General features: G+C 45.4%; 1 protein-coding gene and 1 pseudogene across 6 annotated transcripts in view; one reads left to right on the plus strand and one right to left on the minus strand.

The window, feature by feature from the left end:
- Positions 1 to 4,396: 4,396 nt before the first annotated feature.
- The window catches only part of POU6F1 (POU class 6 homeobox 1), a 28,716-nt gene continuing 13,145 nt past the window's right edge, over positions 4,397 to 19,967 (plus strand). For 2 of the 6 annotated variants that reach the window (XM_088836908.1, XM_055395465.2), the window contains exons 1-3: positions 4,397 to 4,692; positions 14,640 to 14,733; positions 16,315 to 16,504. In XM_088836908.1, the coding sequence (XP_088693034.1) occupies positions 16,334 to 16,504 (171 nt within the window). In that variant the 5' untranslated portion in view covers positions 4,397 to 4,692; positions 14,640 to 14,733; positions 16,315 to 16,333. Of the gene's footprint in view, positions 4,693 to 4,776; positions 14,734 to 16,314; positions 16,505 to 19,967 lie in introns of those variants that run through there. The other 4 variants (XM_088836905.1, XM_088836907.1, XM_088836904.1 and 1 more) reach the window with 4 other exon arrangements.
- LOC129535979 (swi5-dependent recombination DNA repair protein 1 homolog pseudogene) lies at positions 12,133 to 14,004 on the minus strand (annotated as a pseudogene).

A 19,967-nucleotide genomic window follows, 5' to 3' on the forward strand; every position in this document is an offset into this window, starting at 1 on the left:
TACATCTGTTGGGTAAACCAATATATTCTCAGGAAACAGAAAGAAAGGGCTGTTTACTACAAATTATGAGGTTTTTTACTTCCCTGGTGGCTCAGACGGTAAAGCGTCTGCCTACAGTGCGGGAAGACCTGGGTTTGATCCCTGGGTCAGGAAGATCCTCTGGAGAAGGAAATGGCAACCCACTCCAGTACTCTTGCCTGGAAAATCCCATGGACCGAGGATTGTAGGAGGCTACAGTCCATGGGGTCGCAAAGAGTCGGACACGACTGAGCAACTTCACTTCACAACGTTGTTGAAACAATGATATGATTAAAATAATAATATTAATTTGAACAAATCAGTATTATTCAAGAAGGCTACGTAGAGGGGATAAATCCTGAGGAGAGTTTGCAAGGAAAGAACAACCCCAGCTGTATGGGAAGATTAGAGGTGCATATGGCCAGGGCTTCCTGATTTGGGCCCTGCCTATCTTTCCAAGTTCATTTTGTGAAGTTCTTCCCATCACTTGCTGTGCTCCAGTTTCTTGAACACCAGGTTCTTTCCTGTCTTATCACCTCTGTTGTTCCTTTGGTCTCCTGCCTATTTCACTTTTTAAAAATATTTATTTATTTATTTGACTGCACCGGGTCTTAGTTGCAGCATGCAGAATCTTTAGTTGTGGCATGTGGGATCTAGTTCCCTGACCAGGAATTGAACTCAGGTCCCCTGCAATGGGAGTGCAGTCTTAGCCACTGGAAAATCAGGAAAATCCCTATTCCATCTTTTAAACTTTGCCTTATATGTGACTTCCTTAGGGAGGCCTTCCCTGCCCCCCAAGTGTGATTCTTTCTCATATCACCTTCTGGTTTCCTTCATCGTCACATGTAATGATATATTTATGTGCTTATTTTTTGTTTAACATGTGTTTCCTCAGTAGACTATAAATTTCAAGAAAGCTGTTTTGTTTTTCACTGGACACTTAGCATCCAGTCTAGTAGACAATAATATTTTTTGAATAAATGTAGGCTCAGAGGCATAGGAAGTGGGAGCAAAGGAGTAAAAGAAAATGTGCTGGGCTGAGGATACTGTGGATGAGTTTTCTCTGGCATAGCATGTCACTGGTGACAGCTTCTCCCTACTGACTCATGGAAATATTTGTATTGTTGGCTTTTTCTCTGACTATAAAATGTATACTTATTCCAAAATTCATATATTGCAATATTTAAAAAAAAGACTGTATTTCAAGCATCAGTGAGGATTAAACAACTAGAACTCTCATCATTACTAGTAAGGATATAAAGTGGTTTGGACATTTTGGGAAAGTATTTAGCAGTATCTGTGTTGAAAGTGTTAGTGGCTCAGTTGTGTCTATTCTTTGTGACCCTGTGGACTGTAGTCTGCCAGACTCCTCTGTCCACGGAATTTCTCAAGGCAAGAATACTGGAGTGGATAGTCATTTCCTTCTCCAGGGGATTTTCCCAACCCAGGGATCAAACCCAGGTCTCCTGCACTGCAGGCAGACTCTTTAATGTCTGAGCCACCAGGGGAGCAGTATCTATGGGGTTAGCCAAAAAGTTCATTCGAGTTTCCGTAAGATGTTACAGAAAACCCAAACCCAAAGTTTTTTATTGGCCAACCCAATAAAAAGTTGAACAGATACCCAAAAGTTAGCAATTCCCCTCCTCAATATTCACCTAGGAAAAATAAGTGCATGTATTCATTAAGAGACTTATACAAGCATGTTTAGAGCAGCTTTTATGCATAAAAGACAAAAAGAGAAACTACTGAAATGCCCATCAATAGTAGAATGGATAAATTGTGGTATAATTATACAATGGAATGTATACAGCAGTATAAAAGAACAAGTAATACTGTTAAACACAACAACACGGGTGAATCTCAAAAACATGTGTTGAGTAACAGAAACCAGACACAACAGAATACACATACTGTCTGACTCCATTTAGATGAAGTTCAAGAACCAGGAAAATTAATCTACAGTGATAATTGGAAGTTTACTTACCAAGGAACACAGAGGAGTCTTCTCAGGTGTTGGAAATGCTCTATATCATATTGTGGGTGGTGATTTTATATATGTTTATAAAATATATGTGTGTATAATAAAATGTAATTATTATAATTATGCCCAAGGTTCTCTCGTTGCAGGCAGCTTCATTACCGTTTGAGCTACCAGGGAAGCCCCAATTGTTATAAAAATATTATATGTAAAGGACATACAATCTATTTTATATGTAAATAATATGTGTAAATAATGTAATGTGTAGATAAAATAAATATTTTATGTATATATAAATAATTCATCAATATGTACATTTAAGGTTTGTGTACTTTCCTGTGTGCATGTTATAACCGATAAATAAAGAATTTAGACCAACAAAAAAGTAATATATGTTCAGCATTAAAAATTTAGGCAAAAGCGTATACAATATAAATTTAAGGCTTCCTTTTTCCAAAGAAAACCACAATTACCATTCTCATGTTTGTCTCCCTGAACCCCTTTGATCACATCCGTTTCTTTCTTCATACTGTCCCTGATCCATGCGTTTGTCTGTGTGTAGCACCAAACCATGTCACATAGACTAAGAGTTTTTGTCTTCATGTGACAACACGCAGTAGCAATACTGAGCCTCTTCTTCACATAAACAGCAGTAGGAAATACAAAAATGAGTTGTCACCATCTGTGCTCTCAAGAAATTTACAGCCAAAGAGGAGGGACCATAGGGACAAAAGACCAAACAAAACCTCCAAGAACTGTAATACTGTCATGTGTCAGTTGCACAAGGCCAGTTAAAACAGATCAAAACTACTGTACACGTGATGACACCTTACAATTGTCTATCAGTTAGAATTCTTCAAGTTTCTTTCACATACAAGCTCACACAGTTAAACTTCTTGATCCCGTGAAGTAATGGTAATAGAAAAGTAAGTAATGAAGTTAAATTACCTGCCTGAACTGTTAGTGGAAGCGTAGGGGCTAAACCCTAAATATTCGAACTTGGAATCCATGGGTTACTGATAGATCTGCCAAGTTCCCGTAAGGCTCTGGAAAAGTGTGCAGAGATGATCTACCACTCGGTGCTGCTCCCCTCTCCTCACCCCTGCCTTTCAGTGTCCTTCCATGGAGGTCGGGGGTGTGGGGTGGTGAACAGTCTCCGGTGGGCTGAGGGCTCCACTTCCATTCTCCTCACATTACCTCTAACTCGTCTATGCTCACCTCATCAAAGGATAAGCCACCACATCTGGGGCTGGGGTCGGGGGAAGCGGGCAGTAGAAGGCCGGGTAGAGGGCAAGCAGCCCAGGCTGACGGCAGGCTGTCTCTAGGTCTCAAAGCTGGGACCCACAGTCGCTGGATTTACAGAGCCTCCCTCCTCCCCAATTCTTCCCTCATTCTTTCTCTTCCCCTTTGTTCTTCCAACTCCTTCCTCTTTTATTTGCCAACGACGTCTCGGTCCGTTTTCCCTCAGCCTCAAACAGCGCCTCTTTCTATCCCTTCCTCTACCTTCAGGAGCCTCTTAAACCAAACCCTCCCTGACATCACCACCACCAAAGCAGAACGTTGGGTTTTGGTGGGTTGTTTTTTTTTCTCCATGCCACAGAACTTTGTCTATTTTTTACAATTCCTCATCTACTTAGTCAAGAAAACAGGCAAGCTAGTCTCTAGACAGCTGCTACTGAGGTGTGTATGTGGGGGCTTTCGGGTCCAGGCCCCCACGCCTCCCACCTCCCCACCCCGCTCCCCCCGGGTGAGATGGAGCTCGGGCACAGCTCCTCCCGAGGTTGGTTGGGCGGTGGTTTTGGTCTGGCTGAGTTCCCTCCCTTTTCTCACAGTGGGGGCCTGGTCTGGGACTTGGGAATGGACACGAACTTGACTTTCAACGTTGAGCAGGGCAACTGACCAAGCTAGAGAGGACAGGGCGGCCGCTGAGAGCTACCGCCCCAACCCTAGGCTGACGGGAATGTGGCACAGGGTCCCCAGTTTGGACTTCTGTGCTCCCTACTCTCGCACCTTCCAAAATGAAACGACCTCAGGATGCTCCTCGGAGCGGGGCTGCGTGACCCGCCCCATCGACTTTCCACTCCAGTCCGGGGAGCTAGCCTGTGGGGCCTCTGAGAGCGGGGGTGGCACGGGGCTGCGGTGCCCCCACCATCGCTCGTTCTCGGTTCCCCAGATCCCCTCCCTTCCCTGCCGGCCCGCCCAGCCCGCCGCCCCCGGCGGCTGGCGCGCGCGGTGCAGCATGCGGCAAAGCTCTTTGCATAAATTATGCTCATGACGCAGCAGCTAAAAAAATCCAAGTAGCAGAAGGAGGGAAAAAAAACGAGGGGGGGGAGGGAAGAGGGGGGGCCGTGGAAGGGGGGAAAGGAAGAAAAAATATATATATACCTGACCGCCCCCCCACCCACCCTGCTTCCCCTTCTCGCTTCCCAGCCGTCCCCCCTCCGCCCGGCGCAGCCCGCCGAGTCCCTTTCGGCTCTGGCCAGCCCGGGCTGGGGGCCCGGGGGCGGCGGCGGGTCCCGACCGGCTCCCGGGCCGAGCCGAGACCAGCCAAGCCGCACTGGCTTCTTTGTCTGCGGGTGGCGGCTGCCCCGGCCCCCGGGCCCCGGCCCCCGGCCCCCTGGCCCGAGCTGTGAGATGAATCTCTAATCGGTGGCCGCCGGGCACCCGGGGCGAAGGCGGCTCGGGCTCGGGCTCCGGTAAGTAGCGGGGTCCGGGGCGGGGAGGGGTTTGCACAGAGGGGGAGGGGGCCGGGCAGGGGAGGTTTCGGGTTTGGTTAATATGCAATGCCCGTAATTAGCATAATTTATATATTTATGATAAAGAGAAAAAAAATGCCGCGGGGCCGGGGCGCCGGGATGTTGGGCCGGGGCGGCGGGGAGCTCAGGGAGCTGAATGGCGTGTGGCCGCTCGCCGGAGGCCGGAGACCCCGGGGGCCGCGCCCTAGCCTTCCTGCCGGCCCGCGGGGACCGAGGGGAGGAGGGGGCGGCCGCCAGGTGGACCCCGTGGGGAGCTTGGACCTGGCCCCTCCCCATTTCTGCTCCGGGAGCCCAGGTTGGGTACCGACCACGGGGACGTTCTTTACCTAGCCCCCGTGGCGACCGCGAAAGGATTGTCGCCCCACTGGAGCACCCGGACGCCTGGGTTCCCAGCAGTCAAGGTCAAATGAGGCGGCCAGAGCCATCTGTCACAATTCTCTCCAACCACCATACACCGGGAGGACTGGTGGGACTCGGGGTTAGGGACCTGGTGCTGCTGGAAGGCTGGGAGAGTGGTGGGAGGGTCATCGTCTAGCCGAGCACAAGTATTTCATAAATATTTAATAACAATATTATTATTAATAAATAGCCATCATAATGGACCCGCTATGTGCTCCCTGGGCATCCTCACCTGGCAAGGCCAAGGGAGCCGCAGGGCGCTTTGCAACCTCCACTTTCGCGTTGAGGTCCCCTACTCATTTGTCATTGGAAGCCCCAAATCTTCGCAAAACAGCCTCTGCAGCCGGCTGTGGGGGAAAATAAAACGCGGTTGTGAAGCCTGCCTGGGCTAATGGAAAGAAGCTCTTTTCGGAGAGCTAGGATCTGCTCTTTCAGATTCCTTGATCCCAAAGTAGAAGGCTGGTCTTCAATTGTTCATGAACATATTTCCCACCTCCCTTTTCTTCGTAATCCAAGGCAGCCACCGTTGACCAGCAGGGCCTTCTGAGGAATAATTCCATGTATTTCGTTTTGATTGAAGTCCAGCTTCTCAGGGTATTATTTCTGTGATCTGGTATTTCTTTGCATATCTGCTGTAGACCTTCATTTATTTGTTCATTAGGGCAACAAAAATGTCCACTCTGTGCCAACTCTGAACAATACAGACAGAATTTGCCCTGTCTTGGAGTTTTAATTCCAATTTGATGAGTGGGATGGGGATGGGGACAGGCAGATCATAAACATGAAAAAAAGATAATATAGAGTGATTGTGTGTGTGTGTGTGTGTGTGTCAGAGAGAGAGAGAAGGAGATGGGTTATTCTCTTCTTGGAAGTACTACCTAGCAATTAAGAGATGACTCAGAAGAAATTTGCTTTTCTAAGGAATCTTTGCATTATGAAGGAACGTGGGACAAGATCATATCCCCCCTCCCCAAGATTTGCTCACTATAAAGTCATAGTAGTAATCTTACACTTTTTTTATAACACTTTACAATTAAGAACAGTGCTTTACTTCAACTTAAAGCAATTACGTAGTAGTGTTTGTTGTGTGCCAGGCCCTGTTCCAAAAGCTTTACATAAATGTTAATGATTTAACAATAGCCCATGAGGTCGGCACTGGAATTTAGCCCCATTTCACAGGTAAGGAAACAGGCTGTGAGGTGTTACCTTAAACAGAGGCAATACTCAATCTGAGTCTTCTGCCTTTAAACCCCAAGCTCTTTCTGTGACAAAATGAGGGTCAATGAGGCCACAGAGAGAATGGGACTCAGGAGAAACTGGCCAAATGAAGGAAGACTTGGGAATGAGGAGCTGAACTGGCACGTTAGGAAGGGGTGAGTGTGCCCGGGTTTCTTAAGAACTTAATACTACTTCTTTGAAATCATTTTTAAGTAGCCCTAGTATTGAAAATGAGGGCATGAAATTTGAAATAGGCTGTGTATTTTGAGGAAAAGGTAGGAAATATGAGGAGACTAAAGGGTATGATCTGATATCATAATTTATGTTTTTAGCTTGTATTCATTAACCTCTGTTGTGTACCAGGAATTTTATGAGGCTCTGGGATATGATGGTAAGTGGATATGCTTTCTTGGTCCTTAAAGTCTAGTAGGGGAACATACTTCTTGTTATTTTTCACATTTACCCCCTCTATTCATCCTGCCTGGGATGAATCAAGTTTGGGCACAAGGGGATGGGGGTTGGTGCAGGAGGAGAAACTAAATCTAAATGTGTCTTTATAAAACAAGTCTTTACTGTTTGACTATATATGTCTAAAATTTACAAATGGTTGGTTGGGAAAGAAGTAAGTTTGTTCACTGCTCTCCTGTCTTTTGCCCTTTCCTATCCTTCTGGCCCATGTGTGTGGCTAGCTAGTCTGCCAATAGCTTGGCAAGTCATTTATCTCTGTCCATGAATTGGGGTTGGGGGAGGTAAATTGATTAGTGTTAGTTACTCAGTCATGTCCAGCTCTTTGTGACCCCATGGACTGTAGCCCACAAGGCTTCTTTGTCCATAGAATTTCCCTGGCAAGAAGACTGGAGTGGGTTGCCATTCCCTTCTCCAGGGGATCTTCCCAACCCAGGGATCAAATCTGGGTCTCCTACATTGCAGTCAGATTCTTTACTGTCTGAGCCACCAGGGAAGCCCCAAAGTGAAAGTGTTAGTTGCTCAGTCATGTCCGACTCTTTGTAACCCCATGGCCTGCAGCCCACCAGGCTTCTCTGTCCATGGAATTCTGCAGGCAAGAATACTGGAGTGGGTAGCCATTCCCTTCTCCAGGGGACCTTCCTAGCCCAGGGATCAAACCCAGGTCTCCTACGTTGCAGTCAGATTCTTTACCATCTAAGCCACCAGGGAAGCCCATTTTTATTTCTTGGCCACACCGCAAGGCATGTGGGATCTTAGTTCCCTGAAGAGGGATTGAACCCACACTCCCTGTGTTGTAAGCTCAGAGTCTTAACCACTGGAGCAATTTGGAGCAGAATTGAGAGCTTCCGCTTTCCAGTGTGTCCTGATCCTTGGGGGCCAGAGCAACCCCCATCAGCCTTCCTCCCATTTCCTGAATGAAGTCTTAGTGTGGTGTCAGGAGAATAGAAATCTGGGGCAGGTGATGTGACCTTGAAGTTTGAAGGTCATGGACTGTGCCCTTGGGCAAGTCACCTGCCCTCTCTCCACCTCCATTTTCCTATAGATAAAGATGGGGATCATCGTAAGAATACAGTTTAAGCATTTTATTTGCATGACCTCATGAAAATATGAAAGTGTTAGTCACTCAGTCGTGTCCTACTCTTTGCTATCCCATGGACTGCAGTCCACCAGGCTCCTCTGTCCATAGAATTCTCCAGGCAAGAATACTGGAGTGGGTTGCCATGCCCTTCTCCAGGGGATCTTCCTGATCCAGGGATTGAACCTGGGTCTCCCACATTGCTGGCTGATTCTTTACTGTCTGAGCCACCAGGGAAGCCCTAATCTCATATCACCATTATAACAACCCCATAAAGCTTGCTCATTTAATTAGCATTTTAAAGATAAGGAACTTAAACTTCAAAGAGATTCAGTCATTTGCCCAGGATAGCACAGCTATTTCATGACCAAGCTGGGATTTGATCTAGGTTTTTCTCCTAAGTCTATTCCATTATCTCTCTTTGATCATCAACTTTCTCTTCAATAAAAATGGGGATTGTAATAGCTAATTGTTATTTGTGCTTTATACAGTAATTCCAAGATAAGCTCTCTTATTATTTATCCCTGAAAAAAACGGAAGTAATCTGCCCACTTGTCACACAGGTGGTCAAGCTTTACTATGTGTTTGCTCTGTGGCCTCATGGGGCTGGTATCGAAATTGAATACAGTTCATATTTATTGAACCTTTACACAATTTGCTACAATGCCTAATTATTCCCGTTTCAAATATGGTAACTGAGGCATAAAGACCTCAGTTACCAAACCTAGGTTCCTAACTGCTCTACTAAATTTGAATGAGATAATATTTGTAAGGGCTTCCTTGGTGGCTGAGATGGTAAAGAATCTGCCTGCAGTGTAGGAGACCCAGGTTCAATATCCGAGTCAGGAAGATCCCCTGGAGAAGGGAATGGCTGCCCACTCCAGCATTCTTGCCTGGAGAATATGTAACTTTTTATAGTAGCTACCATCCTCTGAGCACTTACTGTGCCAGCCGTTGATCTGAGCTTTTTACACACATTAATTTATTCAGTCTTCATAATGGCCCTATGAAGTAGTTGCCATTACTCTCATTTTTACAGATGAGGAAACCGAGGCAGAGAGGTTAAATAATTTGCCCGAAGTCCCACAGCTAAGGAATATCAAAGCTGAGATTATGAACCCAAAAGTCTGGCTCCAAAAAGTGCTCTGCTGCTGCTGCTGCTAAGTCACTTCAGTTGTGTCCGACTCTGTGTGACCCCATAGACGGAAGCCCACCAGGCTCCCCCGTCCCTGGGATTCTCCAGACAAGAACACCGGAGTGGGCTGCCATTTCCTTCTCCAATGTGTGAAAGTGAAAAGTGAAAGTGAAGTCGCTCAGTTGTATCCGACCCTTAACGACCCCATGGACTGCAGCCTACCAGGCTCCTCCATCCATGGGATTTTCTAGGCAAGAGTACTGGAGTGGCTTGCCATTGCCTTCTCCGAAAGAGTGCTCAGTGTAGTACAATGCATAAAGGGGCTGGGTCCCAATAAACTATTTTTTTAATTTATTTTTAAATTGAAGTATAGTTGATTTATAATTATTAATTTCTGCTGTACAGCAAAGTGACTCAGTTATACACACACATACTTTTTTTTTAATCTTCTGTTCCATTATCGTTGATCCCAGGACCAACAAACTATTAATAATGATTAACAGTTTTTTATTAATCATTAATAGTATTTTTATTAATCATTAATAATGATTACTTTTCAGCAGATGGGAAGGGAAATCTATGTCCTGGGGCCAGAAATGGAGAAGGGTGGGAGAACATACAGAAAATCCATCAAGCAAATGAAAACTTGAAAGCTGTAGCAACCCACCCGAAGATTGATGGTTTAAGAACAGAGCAGATGATGCTTGCATGCAAGAGGGGATGTCATCTTGTGTTCCTTTGCATCAGGTACAACTGCATGGACCATGATGGAAGTCATAAGAAGTGGAGGGATTCTGGGTGCACTGGAAGGGAGAGCCAACAGGATTTGAAGAAATCAATATAGATGGAAATATAAGAGCAAAGGCAAGGATGACAACAAGGTTTTCAACCTGAGCATCTGGAAGGATGAAGCTGCCATTTGCTGAGATGGGGAAGGCTGCAGGCAGGTGGAGCTGGTTTGGGGTGCAAATCAGGAGTTTGATTTTGAATATGTTAAGTATAAGATCTTGTAAGCAATCAGTAGGTAGTTGGATTATATGAGTTTGAAGTTCCCAGGTGAGGTCTCAGCTGGTGGCTGACAGGCTGGGTAAGACCACCTCAGGAAACCATGCTTGTCTGGATGATCCGGCTCAACTCCAACTACCAGTCTGTACTAATCTCCTGCTTCCTGTCCTTGTGACCTTTTTAGATGGCAGCCCTGCAGGAGGTAAGTTGGTGCACAATTTAAATATAGAAGTGATATAGAGCTGGAGATGCTGATGTCAACAAACAATCTCATGTGAGAGGATTATGTCAAAAATTTGAAAGGTAATTTCCCATAACAAATGTGACTTTCAATTAAATACCAGTTAAACTCATTCCTTTAATCCATGCAGAATACTCTCCACCCCCCCGCCAAAAAAAAATGACTACAGTGAGAGGTACTTTACCTCTTGGAAACCTCAACCACATTAAATATATATAAAGTGATTAAAATCACAGAGATGAGTCTGCATTAAAAGTCTGAATCTCATACAACAAATTCCATTTTCCTCTACATGTCACCAGATGCTTCATGTACTATCACATTTTATGTCTGAAACACATGCCACCCTGGAACAAGGGGCAAAGGACCACATAAAAGTGCATTAGATATCCCTTCAGTGTATCTTCTGCCATCTCTATGCATCCACCATGACGCTTAAACATACTATATTGTCGTTATCTTTTTATTTCCTCGATGCCCATATTAGACTTTTGACTTCTTAACAAAGCTGGGGAACATGCTTTTTCCTCACTGTGTCCCAATGCCCAGCACATAGTGGCCACTGAAGTATTTATTGAATAAACAAAGGCCAAAGCATTTCAGGATTTTTCTTATAGGATCTCTGGCTATTCTAGGGGGTTCTGATTTGTTTTAGATGTCATTGCTCCTCCTGGGTGTCTTGGAAGATTACCTTAAGCCCAAAGCAGTTCCTAAAGGAGAATGATAAATAGAACCAGGTCCTCTAACTCAGTTTTTCTGCCACTGAGAGTCCTGGATGGTCCTGGACCTCTGGATTTTGGGGTTGGAGACAAATGCCTCAGTACCTACTTTTTTATCGTCTTTCCAAGGCACCTGTGTTTTTAGATGCTAGCACAGGAAAGCCAGGGACAAGTGAGCCATCTGTTAGCCTTGCCAGGTTTGATTCAAGTATTTTTCAAACTCAACTCACTGGAGAAAAAAGGCAAAGGGGCATGCTGTGGCTGGGCACTGGCTCCTGTCCCAGCTTTAACCAAAGCAGCTCTGCTGTGATCTATATATGCACCGGGGTTCTACTTCTGGGGTAGTCATAGGAGCCCCTTCTCTCAAACTGACAGGTGATCGTCTCTCTTCATTGCTGTCAGGCTGTGGACACTACATGATATCATGAGCTCAAAGGAGGCAGGCCATCCAGATGTGCTATTTGCTACAGTCACTGGAGTGAAACCCCTGGGGTCAGCCAGCAGTTGCACTCCTAGGTATATACCCCCAAATTGAAAACAGGTGTTCCAAGAAAAACTCTTATGCAAAGATTCATAGATGCGCTATTCACAGTAGCAGAAAGGTAGAAACAACCAAAATATCCATCAGCGGATGACTGAATAAACAAAATATGGCATATCCACACTGTGGGATTTTTTTTTTCACATATGAGTTTAATTATGTGCTAGACTATCCAGATGGAAATATGTGATAAGTGGATGAAAACAAGAGTCATAAAACAAGAGAGGCCAGCACTTTTAGACCCATTTAAGTTTAGACATTTATAAGGTTGGACTGTTTTTTAACATTTACAGTAAAACTTTTTTTTTACCACAATAAACAGAACAATGTATTGAAACTGACTTCCAAAATTGTCCAAATTATTTTTTAATTGCTATTTAAATTTTTCACATATTTATTTAAATGTTTCCTTTGGCAGATTTCTCCAAAATACTGAAACCTTATTTTAGAACTTGATTTGTATTTGGATGATAACAATCTTCATAAATTGGTGTTCATCAGGATACCTTTCTCTAAGCTCTAGTGGCTTATACCATCTCTTTAAAATGTGCAAGTATCTTTTTTATTATGTTGTCATTCTTAGAAATTCTCTGGAGAAAGAATTATGAATGAAACTCTTATGAATTCATCTTCATTTCTGTTACACTGGAGCAATTTATCATCTTACCCACAATGATCTATCAACTAGGTGAGATTCAATTTCTTGTCCATTTGGGACTTAGTTGATTGCCCCTCACAGAGCAACATCTAGCTACAGTGTCTGCTTCCTTATTAACAACTGTAACTGGGACAGGCCATTCTTTGAGTGATATATTTTTAGTTTTACCCTCTGAAGTTCTCTGGAATCTGTTTCACAGAATTGGCCGATTTGGCTTTTTCTTCATTTAATCCTTGTTTGGAAAGATTCTCATTCACAAAATCGTTTTGGAGGACCTTGCATAACCCAGTATCCAGTGATTTAGATTCACGTTCATCATTTTTTGTTTGTTTTTGGTCGCGCCGTGTGGCATATGGGATCTTAGTTCCCTGACCAGGGATCCAACCTGCACCTGTCTCCCCCTGCCACCCCAGACTGGAAGTGCAGAGTCTTAATCACTGGATCACCAGGGAAGTTCTGCATCAATATTCTTTAAAGTATTTTTCAAATATAAACTTTCTTCTAACTCACTGTATGTTTAAAATTTTCTTAAAATTCCAAACAGTTTTTCTTTTGCTAAGGATGCTGTCTTCTCTGAAAAGATCTGATTGTTTTTTTCATTCTCGACTTTGAGATGCTTTACCACTCCATTTATTTATGAGAATTAAATGAAGATCTTGTTTTCCTTAGTTACCCTTTAAGTGTTGCACTTAGGTTATTTTCTTGAACTATTCGTTTGGGGAGGTGGTGGGTTGGCATAGACCTGTAGAGTGCTGGGTAAAGTCACAGCTGAGTCTGATGGACTTTCCACCTTGGAAAGGAAGTCTTGGTTTACCTGTGCCTCTGCCTTCCCTGGAGAGTGAAAGAGTGTATGCGATGAAATTTTATCCAGCTGTGTAAAGAAATGAAGCGTCAATACATGCTACAGATAAACCTTGAAAATATTCTGCAAAGTAAAAGAAGCCAGACACAAAAAGGCCCCATATCAAATGATTCCATTTATTAATATATGAAATATTAGTGTTCGTCTCTCAGTTGTGTCTGAGTCATTATGACTATGGACTGTAGCCCACTAAGGTCCTCTGTCCATAGAATTCTCCAGGGAAGAATACTGGAGTGGGTAACCATTCCATTCTCCAGGGAATCTTCCCAACCCTGGAATTGAACCCAGGTCTCTTCATTGTAGGCAGATTCTTTACCAACTGAGTCATCAGGAAAGCCCATATGAAATATTGAGAACAGGCAAATCCAAAGAGAGAAAGCAGATTCATGGTTGCCAAGGGCATGAAAAGGGAGTAACTGCTAATGGGCATGGAATTTCCTTTTGGAGGATGAAAATGCTGTGGAGCTAAATAGTGGTGATGGTTACACAACACTGTAAATGTACTATAAATGTACTGAATTCCATCGAGGTGTACATTTAATTGGATGTCATGTGAATTTTACCTCAAATAACAACAACAAAAGGAAGCCCAATGAAACAAACCCAGGGGTAGAAAAGGAGGAGGAAGAGAAAGCTGAGGAATCTAGAGCACTTCTCCGAGCTGAGCATCCTCATCTGTGGCATGGTGACGCTAATGTTCCCATACCCCAGCTGGCGTGAGTAGTACGTGGATTAGTGTTCCATAAAATGCTTGGCACAGTGGGCACTCAGAATAAGAATGTGAGTTGCTTCTTCTCTATTTCAGTCTGAAACTAGTTGTCCTGGTCATTACCTTTATTTCTTGTGACTGTGGTTAGTGGCTCCAGCCAGGCTGTTTGTTCTCGTAAGGTCTTCTCTCACTGCTCACTGCATGTGGCAGCTGCTCCCCCATCTGGTATGTTGTCCTGCCTCCCATGTTAAAGGGCAGTGTGGTTCTTGGGCCACTGCCACAGAAACCCCTGAGGGACCCACCTACTGAATCAGACTCCCTGGAGATGTTTGGTCTGGGAAAATCGGGGTGGGGGAGTCTGCAGTTTTAATGTGTTCCAGGCGCATTAAAGTCTGAGACAACTGTTTCAGTTTATTCCTATTTTGCCATCTCTTCCGGGGCAGTCTGCTCAGACCCCTCCCCTGAGAATTGCTCTGACACCCAGAGTGCTCCTTACTTGTGTCTGGTTCTGAGTGTCTGGGTCAAAGTCACTTTGGGTTCTGCGGGGTCTGCTCTTTCCCATTGGACTGGGGAACTCCCAGGGACAGACGTCTGCCCACCCCCCCACCCCCCCACCCCGCATTCCTCTTGTTACCCTGGCTCCTCCTGAGTGTAGGTTGTCCTAGGGTGCTGTAGGAAGTCAGACATTTTAATTTTAAAATCCTTAGAATCCTATTTCCTTCACTTCTACACATACCCAAGAGAACTTAGCTTCTCTCTCTTCCTACCATTCTATTTCTGACTTTCTGAGATGATATGGAAATTGTCTTACATTGTCACATCAGCCTTTGCTTTTCCCATCTCATCTCACCCTGCAGAATGTGTAGGTGTGGGCCAGCCCCCACCCAACCCTGACAAGTGACCATGGATCCTGGAGCCGGGCCAGACTCATCTCTGACTGTCAATGAGCAGGTATCTTTTGGAGCAGGAGGAGGTGGTGGGGGGGAGGGGGAGGGGGATGGACTGAGGGGTGTGGGCGAGGAGGAAAGCTCCGTAGAGCCCCTTGTGTCTCTTTGTTACCAACGTTCATGGTCACTTGACCCATCCCGGTATGGTTGCCAGCTAGGATTTTTCAGGGGCTGGGTTTGGGGACTTTAGTTGTGACTTTAAAAAGTGAAATATGTATAAGTTAATAGGGGGAAAGATTTGGATGTCAGGGAACTTATTTATTTTTCTTGGTTATATATCATTTTCTACTTTTTCCTTCAATGACCTTTTATTACTTATGTAAATTTTTTTTTTAATTGGTCATACCTGTAGCTTGCAGGATCTTAATTTCCCAACCAGGAATCGAACCCAGGCCCCTGGCAGTGAGAGTACCAAGTGCTAACAACTGGACCACCAGGGAATTCCCTTATGTATTTTTTATGTAAAAATACTTACGTATTTTTAAAAGGAGAAAAAAGGATTAACATCTCTTAAAATGTAATTGGAGTAAAGTTTCTCATAGTCAGGTTTGAGTCAGAAAGGGAATTGCTTGGGAAGGTTATTTCACTCACACTCCCTTGATGGGTCACATAATAGCTTTTTTCCAGCAGAGTCTCTGGCTGGATCCAGTTTTCAGTCCCAGGGCGTGTGTTGTGGGCGTGGCTTTGGGCCCAGGAGAATTGCAGGGAAGGCCTGATGCAGAGCTTTTTAATTTACAGGGTGTCCCTGATTCTTGAATGACCCAAGTGGAAGCATGTCAGTGCTGGCGGTAAAGCACTAAGCACTGGCTGTCTGAGCGGGAAGGAAGACCCAGTGTTCCAAGGAGGCCCAGGGGCCACCCGCATCACTGGGCACGGGGGCTCCCCTTGAGGAGGTGCAAGGTTAGAGCTCGCACACACCAGATGGCACGCTGGAGCTGCAGGTCTACAGGGCACAAAGCTCCAGTCCAGGAGGGCCAGCGAGAGGCTGTGCCTTCAGAATTCCTGACCCTTGCTTCAAGAAGTTAGCTTGCAAGGAAATCATGGCCTCTAACCTCAGGGTTTTGGACATTAAGGAACCATGAACTTCACAAGTTCCTCAGCATCCTTTAGCATTCATTACCCACTCCTGAAATGTTTGGAGGGACATGCAGAGGGGTTCCTGTCTTGTCCCAGTTGAAGCTGTGGGTCCTGTGTTAGGGGTCATCGTAACCACACTCCAGTATCCTAGCAGCCAAGAAGACATCCTGGCAAGGCTGTGGGTGAGGCCATTTACCAGTCCCTGAGCTGAGAGCAAGAGAGGGAGCAAATAGAAATGTCTTCAAGAGGTTTCGCTCGGTGGGACTTTTTCTAGCTTGTGTCAGACCCTTCCCCCTGTCACTAGGGCCTGCTCTCTCCTAGCACTTCCTTCCCTGGAATCAGGGAGCTCCAGGCTCTGGGAATTCTCACAGAGCACACAGTCCTCAGGACAGGAGGTCTGCAATCTGAGATACTCTCTCCTCTCTGCCTCAGTCACACCCAGAGCTCTAACTCCCCGGAGACTGTATCAGCCTCTTCCCCTAGCAGTGTCCCTCTCCTCTGTTCACAGGTCATCGTGATGTCAGGCCATGAGACCATCCGAGTTCTGGAGGTTGGAGTGGATGCCCAGATCCCTGCTGAGGAGGAGGGCAAAGTGGCTGTGGCCACCGAGGGCTCCCAGATGGAAGGCCCTGCTGAAGTGGGTGAAGCTGCTGGTGAAGCTGGCCCAGACAACCCAGACTCCTCCGTGGAGGCAACTGGTACGAGGCCACTGCTCCCAGGGGCCATTGCTCCACCTGAGTCCTTTCCCGTGTTCCCCCTGGGGAGCCAGCATGAATCCCAGGGGGCTAGGTGGCTTTGGATGTGTGTTGTCTTCCTGTCCACTGGTCAGGCCTCTGGTCATAGCCTGTACTGCTGTTCAGCTCCTAGGCCACTCCTCAGTCCCTGGAATGAGGGAACGTTTTCAGTTATTTACAGACCTAAACTGGGACGGGTCAGGGTGAGGTGGGAGGAGAGTGGTGGGGCTCAGCTGAGGGGATTGCATTTTCTTTATTTTCGGACAAGGCTTTCCTGGGGCCCCTGCTGCAACAGAGGGAAGCGAGAACAAGCAACAGGTTCCCTTGCAAGCAAGGGGCGGCTTAGGTATTTTGCCCATCCCTTAGGTGGTGTGTGCAGGGGGCATGCACAGTCCTCTGCTTTTGCTCTAAGCTCTTCAAAAGTGGCGATTGGGTTTTTTGATCTCTTTGTAACTGCACATGCACAACGAGGGGATTGAATTAACCTCAGAGAGGGCTCCTAGGTCTAAACCAGACCCTCAGGCTCAAGGCAGAGAGGACTTAACCTTTAGGATACTGCCAGCCCTCACAAATCAGTACTTTTTATGATGGAACTGGGAGGTGCCAGGAGCTGGGGATGGAAGGGCATCTTACCCACATTGGGCTTAGAATGTGTGTTAGGGAGGGCCTCGTAGAATTACATCTCCTCTCTCCTGGCTGGACTGACACGCATCTAGCCTGGTGGGCTTATCTGGGCTGTTTTTTTCCAAAGGTGACTTTAGGGCATGAGTTTGATTCTCTTGCATGGGGAATGGATGTGGCTGATTGACTCACACTGTCTCCCCTAATGACCCTACAGTACATCTGTGAGATGGCCAGGCTGTTCTAAAAGCTGGCACTGGTTATAGGCACTGCTTTCTGGGCACAGGGCACCCTTTCATTGACTTTCATTAACACCTTGCAGAATAGACGTCTCATTTTGCAGAAAGCCTGGGGCCTCCTTTGCCAGTTCCCCCAGAAAGCCATGGTTCATCTCGCCTTGCCTTCTGCTGAACTTCACTGCTTCCCTAGGTTGGTGATCTAGTTGGGGGAGGTGGGGTGGACCAAGAGGAAGAGCCATGAAGAGAGCAAAGAGAACAGAAAACAGGCGAAAATACTTCAAGATCTCACCTCCCTTGCTGTACTTGGAGATCAGTATATAGATCCATTTGGGACCCTGGTATTTTATTTTTTCTCCTTTTGAGTAAAGGAATGACAAGACACATGACCATTTTCCCTAGCCTGGCAATGTTCTGCTTCCTTGTTGAGGAAGTGTCCTGGGCCAGTGTCCTGGTAAGCAGGCAGGAAAAACCAGGATTCTCCATCTCAGCCACCCTTTGCATTCGTTTCCATTGTGGGGATGGAGCCCCTTTTCAGGAAATCTGGGAGGTTTTCCAGGTTTGTCCACAGTTCGTGTGTGTGTGTGTGAAGTTGATTTAGTCATGTCCAACTCTTTGTGACCCTATGGACTGTAGCCCACCAGGCTCCTCTGTCCATGGGATTCTCCAGGCAAGAATACTGGAGTGGGTTGCCATGCCCTCCTCCAGGGGATCTTCCCAACCAATGGATTGAACCTGGGGTCTCCTATGGCTCTTGCACTGCAGGTAGATTCTTTACCACTGAACCACCAGGGAAGCCCTCCACAGTGCTTCCCTTTCTTTTTTACCATTTTATCCATCTTCCATATCCCATTTCCTCTAGTGTCTTAATTCTATTCCTTACCCAAAACTTACTCTCAGAAATGGATCCAAAACCAGTAATTTACACCTTAGTGTAAATTAAGTGTGTAAATTAAGAGTGTTCATGGTAGTGTGCGTCTTCTTCCAGAGGTTTATCTAATTAAGCCTTTCATTAAAGTCTTCTTTGTAAAGGAATTTTAGTCATGGTCAAGCAGGTAGGGGAAATATGTTGGTAGTAATTCCTAAGAAGTTGTCAGCTTAAATTGTAGCTTTGATAGAACGTTTCTGCATGTGAAATATTGAGAAGGGTTTCCTCTTAAAACTAAGTAATAGGAAACTTTTTCCAGATGAAAAAAGAATCTAGTGATTTGCGCCACTCCCTTACCCAGAACTTGTCACACATACACATTTTTATAGGTGTGGCCCCTGAGGGCAGGCCAAATAGTATGACATCTGCCTCCGTATTATTTCAGAGTCTGTGTCCTTTATTAACAGATTCACTCACTGATTTTGGCTTTGGCTATTATCAAACTCCCTGGTTTTTTCATTGTTATAAACAGCTGCTTTGAATGGCCCTTTAATTCTATTCTTCTTTGAGGTGTAGTCCACTAAAATTCCTTTTGAAGAGAAATTGTTTATACAGTAGGAAATCATTACATGGAAAAACACACAAAACCTTGCTATCAATGAGAGGAAAAGTAGTCGGCCAAGAGGCACCATCTATGCCTCTGAAGCCAGAAAAAGAAATCATGATAAAATCTAAACTGGGTGGTGCTGTGGAGAAACAGGTACATTATTGATGGTTCCGCAAATTGGTTCAATATTCCTGAAAAACAGTCTGCTGCTGCTGCTAAGTCGCTTCAGTCGTGTCCGACTCTGTGCGACCCCATAGATGGCAGCCCACCAGGCTCCCCCGTCCTTGGGATTCTCCAGGCAAGAACACTGGAGTGGGTTGCCATTTCCTTCTCCAATGCATGAAAGTGAAAAGTGAAAGGGAAGTTGTTCAGTCGTTTCCGACTCTTAGCGACCCCATGGACTGCAGGCTACCAGGCTCCTCCATCCACGGGATTTCCCAGGCAAGAGTACTGGAGTGGGTTGCCATTTCCTTCTCCAGAAAAGCAGTCTAGCAGGAAGCAAAAAAAACCAAACCTAAATGTAGGCGAATCCTAGGTCCCATAGTCCCACTCTGGAAATGTATCCTAATGAAATGACTTATTTCTTCAGATGGTAAGCTTTCATCACTCATGCTTGTTACATTTCCATTTCCTCAGTTTCTTTTATAGGTTTCATCACACTTTTTAAAAAAATAAACAATAGCTGGTATTGTTGCTTGTTTTTATTTATTTATTTGGTTGTGTCGGGTCTCAGTTGCAGGACATTGGGTCTTCGTTGGTCCTTCACTGTGGCGCATGGACTCTAGTTACGGCACACGGGTTCAGTAATTGCAGTGCCCGAGCTTAGTTACTCCACAACACTTGGAATCTTAGTTTCCCAACCAGGGATTGAACCTGCGCCCTCTGCATTGCAAGGCAGACTCTTAACCACTGGACCACCAGGGAAGTCCTGGTTTCATGACACTTTGTCAAGTGAAATATTTTTTAAATTCTCAGAGGTTCAGATTATCCTTATCTTCTCTGATTTTTTTTTCGATAGTTAGAAATATATTTCCCCTTCACAGTGGACATAAATCTGCCGCTTGGTTTTCTTTGGTGTTTTATATGGTTTTTGTG

Source organism: Moschus berezovskii, chromosome 6, assembly GCF_049115385.1.
Source record: "Moschus berezovskii isolate FMDL1 chromosome 6, NW_MosBer_1.0, whole genome shotgun sequence".
Taxonomy (NCBI): Eukaryota; Metazoa; Chordata; class Mammalia; order Artiodactyla; family Moschidae; genus Moschus; species Moschus berezovskii.